The sequence below is a fragment of the Setaria viridis genome, chromosome 6, assembly GCF_005286985.2.
Source record: "Setaria viridis chromosome 6, Setaria_viridis_v4.0, whole genome shotgun sequence".
Lineage (NCBI taxonomy): Eukaryota > Viridiplantae > Streptophyta > Magnoliopsida > Poales > Poaceae > Setaria > Setaria viridis.
The window spans coordinates 13,417,565-13,428,435 of NC_048268.2; the positions used below are offsets into that span (position 1 = coordinate 13,417,565).

Sequence of the window (10,871 nt, forward strand, 5' to 3'; positions counted from 1 at the left end):
CTCCCAGTGGTCCCTCAACTTTGGTCACGCATTGAAGTCTGGAGTTTGGCCCTTCTTAATGTAGTTGGCATCCAGCGTCTTCTTGAATGTCTGGAATTGTGTAGCCATCTTCTTCAGCATCCACGCTTTCACATCCTTTTCAATATATCCTTCGGAGAATGTGAAACGTCTCTTGACATCTTCCCACAGCATATTATTTTCTGTCTCTGGGAGGGCGTACGGATTAGTGCTTCTGCCCTTCCATTCTCTGATGCTGATAGGCACGTTGTCCCAGATGATTGCCCCGATCTGACTCACGTACTTCTTTGCTACTTTCTCGGGAGCAACCGGCCTACACTCTTCCGTCACTTCCGTGATGACAAGCCTCCCTTCCATCACCTTTGTATGACCTCAGGTCTTCTACCCTTACGTTGATCCAGAGGGCTAACAGTTCAAGATTCGTTAATTAGTACGTAGTAGTAACGGTGGCGTGAAACAATACAATTTATATATACCTCACCGGAACCTTCCACCACGGCAAGGTGTTGCTGGGGCTCATGCTCTTCATTCCCATCGGCGGACATGTTGAGGAACATGTCCGCCTGGGTGCCCTCTTCATCGGTGTACGATATTGGAAGGTTGTTGCTACTACCATCACCAGCGATTATCTGCTCGATGAGATACCTTGCGGTCTTGTCGTCTGCCATTTCAACTATTGATTGAAACATACATGGAATCATACATCACAGTCATAGAAATCACCTTAGTTATATGTACATAAGGGTATATACATGAAATCATAAAATAACATGAATCCCACAAAGTTCGGAATGTTTATACAAATTTCAACAAATTAGTAGTACTTTGTATGAATTTCTAGCAAATTTCTACTAATTTATATATATTTATTGGAATTTCTAGCAAATTACTAATAATTCCTACTAATTTTACAATAACATGAATCCCACAAAATTCGGAATGTTTATACAAATTTCAACAAATTAGTAGTACTTTGTACGAATTTCCACCAAATTTCTACTAATTTATACATATGTATTGGAATTTCTAGCAAATTACTACTAATTCCTACTAATTTGATTTTCTAACTAATATACAAATATCTATTGATTTATAACTAATTCGTTCCCGGCGCCAGTGCCGGCGGACCTCACGTGGTCGACGGTGCCTAGGTTGGGCGACGAGGTGGCTGGGGCGGCGGGACGGCGGAGGTGGGGACGGAGCGAGGTGGCCGTGGCAATGATTAATTTCTAACCTAGGCGGAGCCCTTCGTAACCCGGGATTAACTAATTACTACTAATTACTACTAATTTCCACTAATTTGATTTTCTAACTCATATACAAATATCTATTGATTTTCTAACTAATTACTACTCATTTCTATTTATTTTCTAACTAAAAAATTAAAAAGGCCCTTGTTGACGCAAGCCGTGGGCTTGCGTCAGCAAGAGCGGTACGTTCCCGGCGCCAGTGCCGGCGGACCTCGCGCAGTCGATGGTGGCCGGGGCGACGAGGTGGCCGGGGTGGCGGGACAGCGGCGGCCGGGGCGGCGGGACGTCGGAGGCGAGGACGGAGCGAAGCAAACGCCGGGCGGAGGCGGCCGGCAACGAGAGGCGATGAGGCGGCGTGCGCAACAGAGGCGGCGACGAGGCCCCGCGATGCAGGCAGCCAGCGGCGATGAGGTCGAGGGGGCACGACAGAGGAGGATCGAGGCGGGCCGGGGCGATGGAGGAGGAGGCGGTCCGGGCGCGGGTGAGGCGGTCGGGCGGCGGGACGATGATGGCCGAGGCAATGGGGGAGGACGACGATGGCTGCCGGCAAGGGAGGCGGACGGGCGGCGACGGAGCAGGAGCGTGGGATCTTGGCAAAATTTTGGCTAAGTGTAACTGGCGTGGGGGGTAGAAGAGGCTACAATGCCTTAATTCCCCCCGCCCCCCGTTTTATCCCGGTTCGTAATGGCACCCGGGACTAAAGGCCCTTTTGTCCCGGGTCCCATTACCAACCGGGATAAAAGCCCCCCCCCTTTTATCCCAGTTGGTGATGGGACCCGGGACAAAAGGGTACGTCCACCTGGCGGGACTGGAAACCTACCCTTTTATCCCGGGTGCCAACACCAACCGGGATAAAAGGACCCCCATTTTATCCCAGTTGCTAACTGGAACCGGGATAAAAGGGTACGTCCCCGACAAGAATCGAAAACGACCCTTTTATCCCGGTTGCAGTTGTCAACCGGGATAAAAGGGGAGCCTTTTGTCCCGGTTTCAATTGGCACCCGGGATAAAAGGTCATTTTCCCACACTTTCATCTCCCGCCTGTTTTTTGGAAAAGGATTTTATTTATATTTTCACTGCATCTCAGGATGCAAAAACAAAAAACTTCATGTATTTTGTACATGCAAAAATATATTTAATTAGCGAGTATATTGACAATAAGTGTGATTTAATCATTAATTCTATATCAGTTCATTTAGCCTCTAAAATATTTATTTTACTGCATCGTTGTGATCAAGAAATTATTCAATTAAATAATTTCAATGTACAAAAAAATCCATGTATGTATGTGGTTAACATTGTTCATGTTTATCTAATAAATCTTCACCTAACAAATTTAAGAACACATGAAATCATACATAGGGTAAATTAAAAATTGTATCAAGTACTACACAAAGGTCATGTAAATTTAGTGCATTACAATACAACATTGTAAAATTTTTTCTTCATGAAAGTTCCTTAATCATGATCGCGGTGTAAGTACGGAGCCTCTTCTTTGGATAGCAGGATGCTTGGATCAGCTTCAACTGCGAATGGAGGCATGCCATCAAACTGATCATAATCATCTGATTGGTCTGTTTTATCCTCGACTCCCACGATTTTTCTTTTACCTGGAAGAACTATGTGGCACTTTGGCTCCCATGTCTCTTCTGGATTTCTCTTGGGTTTGCTACACATGTCCTTCACATAGAACACCTGATGCACATCATTGGCAAGTACGAATGGGTCATCACTGTATCCAGTCTTGCTCAGATCTACTATTGTCATTCCGTACTGATCTTTGATACGGCAGTTAGCTTCACCCAATTGCAAAGAAATAGAGGGATGTACATCGGTCCATATTCCAGTTCCCATATCTCCTGTATGAAACCATAATACGATGCCTTGCTATTATTTCTATCTATGACATCTATGCGGACACCACTATTCTAGTTCGTGCTTTTCTGGTCCTGGGCTCTCGTGTAAAATGTATAACCATTTATCTCATAGCCTTGGAATTTTATGATTGTGTTAGCAGGTCCCATGGCTAACCAAGCAAGCTGTGGGTGAATCTCAGAGTTACCCATAAGTTGTTGGCGCAACCAGGAGGGAAAAGTTTCCATGTGATGACGGGTAAGCCAAGCATCGGATTTGGTCGGGCTTTTGGAAACTACCATCTGCCTGTGCTGCTCGATATACGGAGACACAAAGGATGACTGTTGTAGAATAGTGTAGTGTGCCTTGTCGAACAAATCAGTATCATTGCTAAAACTTGATTTCCTTCCAAGGGTGTCCATTCCCCGGAGCCTCCCCTTGTGGCGTGAAGTTGGAACCCCAATCGAGTCAATTGAATCAATAAAATCAACACAAAACTTGATCACCTCCTCTGTTCCATATCCCTTGGCGATGCTTCCTTCTGGACAGGCACGATTAAGAACATAGTTTTTTAGGACTGCCATGAACCTCTCAAAAGGCCACATATTGTGTAGGTATACAGGTCCGAGAATACCAATCTCTTTTACTAGGTGAACCAGTAAGTGCGTCATAATATTGAAGAAGGATGGTGGAAATAACAACTCAAAACTGACAAGATATTGCACCACATCGTTCTGTAGCTTTGATAGCTTGGATGGATCGATTGCCTTCTGCGAAATCGCATTGAGAAATGCACATAGCTTTACGAGCGGCAACCGGACATTTTTTGGTAGAACACCCCTCAGTGCAACCAGAAGCAACTGGGTCATCAACATGTGGTAGTCATGGGCCTTGAGATTTGTAAACTTCTTTTGTTTCATATTTATTATCCTCTTTATATTCGAGGAGTACCCAGACGAGACCTTCATACTATTCAAGCATTCGAACATGCTATCCTTCTCTTCCTTGCTGAGAGTGTAACTGGCAGGACATAAGTAGTGCTTCCATTATCTCTCTTTTCTGGATGTAGGTCATCTCATTGCCCTATGGCTTTTAGGTCCTGTCGTGCTTCCAATGTATCTTTCGAGGTCCCATAAAAACCCATGAAGCCTAGCACATTCACGCATAGATTCTTCGTCAGGTGCATCATGTCTATTGTGTTGCAAACCTCTAGGATTTCCCAATAAGGTAGCTCCCAAAATATTAACTTTTTCTTCCACATGGGTGCATGTCTGTTATCGTCATTCGAAACAGGTTGGCTACCATGACCCTTTTCAAAGACTACATTTACATCCTTCATCATCTCAAAGACACGCTTTCCATTATGGTGTGCAAGTTTTATACGATGGTCTGGCGCCCCTTTGAAATGCATCCCGCTCTTTCTCAGCTGGTGGTGAGCAGGGAGAAATTGACGATGACCCATATAGACGACCTTCTTACAGTGCTTCAAATACATGCTGTCTATGTCGTCTAAATAGTGGGTGTATGCCCGATATCCCTTATTTGTCTGTCCCGAAAGGTTACTCAGTGTAGGCCAATCATTGATGGTTACGAACAACAATGCTCGTAGATTAAAGATCTCTTGTCTATCCTCATCCCACACACGTACACCTTCTTCCTTTTAGAGCTGTAAAAGATCATCAACCAACGATCTTAGGTACACGTCAATATCGTTGCCGGGTTGTTTTGGGCCTTGGATAAGCGCCGGCATCATAATCAACTTCTGCTTCATGCACAGCCAAGGAGGAAGGTTGAACATACATAGGGTCACAAGCCAAATACTATGGCCATTTCTCAACTCACCGAATGGATTGAATCCATCAGTACTTAAACCAAACCTTATGTTCCTTGCTTCACTTTCAAAGTTCGGGAATGCTCTATCAATTGATCTCCACTGGGCCCCATCTGCGGGGTGTCTCAGCATCTCATCTTCCATACGTTCTTCTTTGTGCCATCGCATCAACTTAGCATTCGCCTTATTCCTGAACAAGCGCTTCAAGCGTGGTATTATAGAGAAATACCACATCACCTTCGCGGGAACTCTCTTCTTGGGAGACTGCCCCTCGACATCACTAGGATCATCTCGTCTGATCTTATACCGCATCGCTTCGCAGACGGGACAAGCATCCAATTTCTCGTATTCATCACCACGATAGAGGATACAGTAATTAGAGCATGCGTGTATCTTCTGAACATCCAATCTGAGAGGGAAAATAATCTGTTTAGCTTCATATGTTGTGGACGGTAATTCATTATTCTCGGGAAGAATCTTGTTGACAATGTTCAATATCCCCTAAAATGCCTTATCGGACACACCATTTTTTGCCTTCCATTGCACAAATTCTAGTGTCGTACCTAGTTTTTTATGGCCCTGCTGGCAATCTGGGTACAACAATTTTTGGTAATCATCTATCATGCGCTGCAACTTTGCTGCTTCCTTCTCAGTTTCATAATCTCTATGTGCATCTCGTATCACCTGACCAAGGTCATCAGTAGGGCCATTTTCTGCAAACTTATCTTCATCAGCCTCGCCCATTGTAGTATCTGCAAAAGCTTGGCCTGCAACCCAGTCCGGAATGTTGTCATCTTCCTCCCCCTCCTCGCCATCTTCCATTACAACCCCTCATTCACCGTGCTTGGTCCAAACCAAATAGTTAGGCATGAAACTGTATTTAAACAAGTGGTTGTGAATAATCCCCCAGGAATCCTTTGAATACTCCTTCTTGTTATTGCATTGGAAGCATGGACAACATACGAACCCATTCTCAGGCTTGTTCGCTTTGGCCACTTCAAGAAAATAATGCAAGCCATCAATAAACACCTTGCTCCGCCTGTCTACATTATACATCCATTGCCAGTCCATCTGCATCGTATTACGCATGAAAATGGATTACACTTGACAATGGATAACGCGTGAAAATTGATTAAAGATCCAAACAACATGATACAATACAACAACATGAAGATCCAAATACACATATTTAAATTAAATATCCAAACAACATGATACAATACAACAAGCCATCCACTGGTTATTATCTAGGAGGACTTTAAGCATCCTTGGGCGGTGAAGATGAAGGTTCTGTTGACCCAGCCTCATTCTTAGGTTTATTTGTGCCGCCTGAAATGGTAGTACTAAGTGGACGTGAAACACCCGGGACTGAGGGTGGAGCATAACGACAACCAAAAGGAGGTTCCTGACCCGCGGCAACAGCTTCTTCATGACGTTGCTGCAAATAACGAAACATTGCTTTTTCCAGCGTGCTCATTTTCTTCGACTTACGCTGAGGGCCAACTATGATTTTCCCCTTGCCGAAAGAGGAACCATGATCGCCCCCACCATCGCCACTTCCTCCAGTAGCAGAAGCCATCTATGTATAAAAATTCTTACCTTAGCACTGCATAAGTTGTTGAACTTGAAGACCGTGATCATCTCGCGAGCATGTCCTCAACTAGGCGGCACCGCACTTCGTCATGAAAGAGGTTCGATTCTATGGAAAAGGGGTCACGGTCACGATATCCGTATCCACTCTTTCTCGTAGAATCGAACCTCCTTCTTAACATACGTTGCTGCTCGGTGGAGAACATCCTCGCAGAGATGAACACGGTATGCAAGTTCAACAAGTATGGATTTGAAAAACTTAATTGAATTTGATAAGATAAACCGTCTAGACAAGGTAGCATCATTCTTAAACCACTGCAAGAATACATACTATATATGACACATCAATCTCCCTCACATTCTAGCTCAAAATACCTCTCAATTTTCTACTTCATCACATTCTAGCAATTAATCTTTCCATCTCCAAAGCATAAATCAAAGCATAACACGAGGATGAAGTAGCAAACCTTCACAACACTTCTGTTGGCTAAGTGAAATTCCCACGAAAATGAGGGAAAAACTTTGGGCAGCACCTCCCTTGCTTCGGCACCACCGGAGAGTAGGTGAAGCTCAGCTCTCTGTCTATGTGCAGGACTAGCTCGGGCTGGAGGAGGAAGAAAGGCCTCTGTCTTGGTATATAATGGGAATAAGTTTTTATCCCGGTTAAAAACATCTTTTCTCCCGGTTGAAAGTTTAGTCCCGGTTGGAGCCTTGTCCCGATTGAAAGCTACAACCGGAACTAAACTTTTTGTCCCGGTTGGAGCCTCCAACCAGGACAAAAGGGTGCCGCCACCGACGCTCCGGAACTAGCTGTTGCAATCGGGACTAAAGGGGGACCTTTAGTCCCGGTTGCAATTACCAACCGGGACTAAATCTCCCCTCTATTTTTTCCTACCGTGGCGCACCCCCTTTTATCCCGGGCCAACTTTAAACCGGGATAATAGGAGGCGCATCGAAAGCTAATTCTCTACTAGTAGACCCTCATGCACAGACTCCGCACAAACCATCGGTTAACTTATTTTTTAACCGTTTGTACCTACCCTTTTAGTGCTATGGGAGTATGTCACCCAGGTTGAGCCGAGCTCAGCCAAGTTCTTAGAGCAACTCCAACAGACTATCTATTTTTTTCTCTTCATTTGACTCTCTAATCAAATTAGCAAAAATATTTCTCTTCATATTGAGTTGCTCATTCCAACAGACATCCATTTCCCACTCTCCAAATTCCAATAGCTAGGTTCCTCTCTAAAAATCTACACTCTCTTTCCACTCCAACAGCCTTTTCCATTTCACACTACAACAGACTCTCTATTTTGCACTTTCCATTTTGGGCGTGCACGTGGGATCCACATCTGGCAAGCCAAACTCGTTTGCCAATTTTGGAGAGTGTGGGTGAGTATTTGGCAAGTCGGATGCGCTAGCCTTGTAGATAGCAACTCTGTTGGAGCATACTTTTCCAGTAGACTTGTCAAATTTTGGCTAGGAGAGTGGAATAGTCATTCTGTTGGAGATGCTCTAACCTAAAAGCACCTCTCTCTCTCTAAACAGGCGCGAGAAGGCCCTTGGCCAACACGAAAACAAGCACAACGTGTCTCACGGACAGGCTTACTTTACGAGAAAATGTATACACTTTACATTGTTTGCACATGAGACGATCATAGATGCCCACCCACGACCCAATGACCAAAAGGATGATGGCTGACAACAAGTACACAGGTACATTATTAGGTCCATTATAAATATACCTTTATAACCAACACTTAACTTTAGATACAGCATATTTAAGTACATACTCAACGTGTCATGTTACTGCAGAGCACGAGTCAAGGCATTATTGTCCAAGATTATTTATATTTTTTCGTCCATTCGTGTCGACTACGACTGCGAATGTTGGCCACCAATAGCAAACACACTGCTCGGTCGTTCAGCTTTGCACGGGAACGACCTTATATGGTGATGCCACAAGGTGCAGTTGGTTCTTTCTCCTGAGCGTTGCACCCATGAGTATGTCCATGTCAATTTCATCGGACCGCATTCCGTTTGGGAGCCTCCAGTCGATGTAGTAGAGAAGGCGTGCAACAATAAGCTCCAGCGTAATCAGCCCAAAGTTATCACCGGGGCACCTTCTCCTTCCGATCCCAAATGGCAAGTACTCAAATCGGGAGCCTTTGTAGTCAATCGTGCCATCCTCAAACCTTTCCGGCTTGAACTTCTCTGGATCATGCCAATACTCGGGGCTCCTTGCCATAGCCCAAACATTGACCATGACCCTAGTGCCCTTCGTGACCTCGAACCCATGAATGTCGCATGTCTCTCGACAAAAATGGGGGAGGAGTAGAGGCGCCACTGGGTTCAGCCTCATGCTCTCCTTGATCACCATCTTAGTATAGTGTAGCTCGTCCATCTTACCCTCATGATCCTGTGGATGCTTATTGTCAAATACTCGTCGCACCTCAGCCTGTGCCTTGGCCATTACCTCCGGATTCCTCATGAGCTCAGACATGACCCACTCTGCAGCTGACGACGTCGTCTCCGTCCCTGCAGAGAACATATCCTAAATGAAAACAACTACATGAGCATGAATGAAAAAAAGGACTGAAACATCTAGAGTGATTCAAACGCTAAATCATTACCAGGATAATTGCCTTGATGGTTGTCGTGTCGATGGGGAATTCAAGATCCCCCTCGTCCCTTATCCGGAGGAGGACTCCCAGAAGGGAATCACCTCGCTGGGACTCACTTTGAGCTATGATCTTTTCTAAGACGGTGTCCATCCGCCAGCGTGCTCGCCACACCCTGCGCCTCAACCCAGTGAAGACGTCAATGAACCACAGCGATGGGAATAGGTCCCCAATGGTGTAGCCCCCGCTGACCTTGAGGGCCACATCAAGCGCCGAGAGGAACTGCTCCTGGAGATCGCTGCTGCAGACCTGGCCGAATGACGCCTTTGTTACGATCAAGTTCGAGCAGGACAAAAGCAGCCTGCCGAGATTTACGGGCTTGCCGCCTTGGCCAGCGGCTTGGATCTTCCTAACGAGGGACAAGATCTCTTCATCCCTGATGGGTGCGAACTGCCGCACCATTTTGGAACTGAGGAGCTCCACCGTGCAGAGCTTGCGCAGCGTCCGCCAATAGGGGCCGTATGGCGAAAACACAATATCGAGATTACCATAGCAGAAGATCTCTGAGAGCACAAGGCTCGGCCGCGACGCGAAGATGACATCCTTTTCCCGGAGCACCTCCTGCGCTGCCGCCGGCGAGGATATCACGACAGTGTCGATCTGGCCCAATCGGAGGAACATCACCGGGCCATGCTTCTTGGCTAGGTCCCGGAGAGCAACATGCGGATGCGACTTGACGAACTGGAGGAGGCTTCCAATCAAGGGGAGGTTCCTTGGGCCTGGAGGCCGCCTCTTCTTGGAGTTGCGGCTGAGCAAGGTCACCAAAATTGGCAGGGAGATGAGGGAGAGGAAGATAAGCGTCGCTGCACTTAGGTCCATGACGATGGCTTGATGAATTTTACTTTGCAGTTTTGCCTGGGAACGAACAGCAAGAGTTAATAAGCTTTTGCCGTGCTGTCTCAGAGATATATACTGCTCAACTCTACACTATAGACATCACATGTCGATCATTTTCCAATCACGTGGTATGACAAGCTTAAATTTGTAGACCAAATGTTGCGCGGAAATTTCCAATATGACACGGACGTTGCTGGTGTTTTGTCACTAGTCACATGATGGGCCCCGCTGGATCAATCTTACCTCGCCTTCTTTCTTTGACTCATTTTTCCTATTTACTTTTCTCTTTCTTCCCCTCCCTGCAGATGTGCTCCACTAGGGGACCGATTTTTGACTCGATAGCTCAAGAATTGGAATTGCATGCCTGCTGGCTCCGACACAAATTAACTTACAACATAAAGAAGAAAGAGAGATCAGTATTCTTGCATTGGCCAAAAGCCCAAAATTAACACATGAATACAAACCGTGATCACTTATTCCTAGGCCTCTTCGACACGCCTTACCTCTCACATGGTTGCAGGAGTCCAATATTTAAGTGCGGACATGCACGGTGAAGATGTTGAGCAGTAGTCGATCAAATCGTGTATCCCATCCGTAGAAACTTATAGTGCGTATAGCATTTGGAAAAGGTCAAACTTTGTAAATTTTGACACAATCTTACTATTATTAATTGGAGGTTACTTTTGAAGCCTTCAGGTGAAGCCACCTAGGATTCCTAGATGGACACTTTAGAAAAAGAGAGAAATCCTGGAAATTCTGAAAAAAAGCAAAACATCCGATCATCGTCGATAGATTCAAATCATCATAGTCATT

At 45.5% G+C, this 10,871-nt stretch overlaps 1 protein-coding gene across 1 annotated transcript; it reads right to left on the minus strand.

Moving 5' to 3' along the window:
• Positions 1–8,261: 8,261 nt before the first annotated feature.
• LOC117859811 (cytochrome P450 99A2) lies at positions 8,262–10,106 on the minus strand. The gene is made up of 2 exons (XM_034742992.2): positions 9,174–10,106; positions 8,262–9,094 (listed from the first exon to the last, which is right to left on the minus strand). The coding sequence occupies exons 1-2, from the start codon at positions 10,038–10,040 to the stop codon at positions 8,465–8,467; spliced, it is 1,497 nt and encodes a 498-aa protein (XP_034598883.1). The 5' UTR covers positions 10,041–10,106; the 3' UTR covers positions 8,262–8,464.
• Between the last annotated feature and the right edge of the window lie 765 nt (positions 10,107–10,871).

Coding starts and splice junctions, on each gene's coding strand:
- LOC117859811 (XM_034742992.2), bottom strand. CDS start 10,040: ATGGACCTAAGTGCAGCGACGCTTATCTTCCTCTCCCTCATCTCCCTG. Junction 9,095..9,173: donor CCATCAAGGCAATTATCCTG/GTAATGATTTAG, acceptor GTTTTCATTTAG/GATATGTTCTCTGCAGGGAC.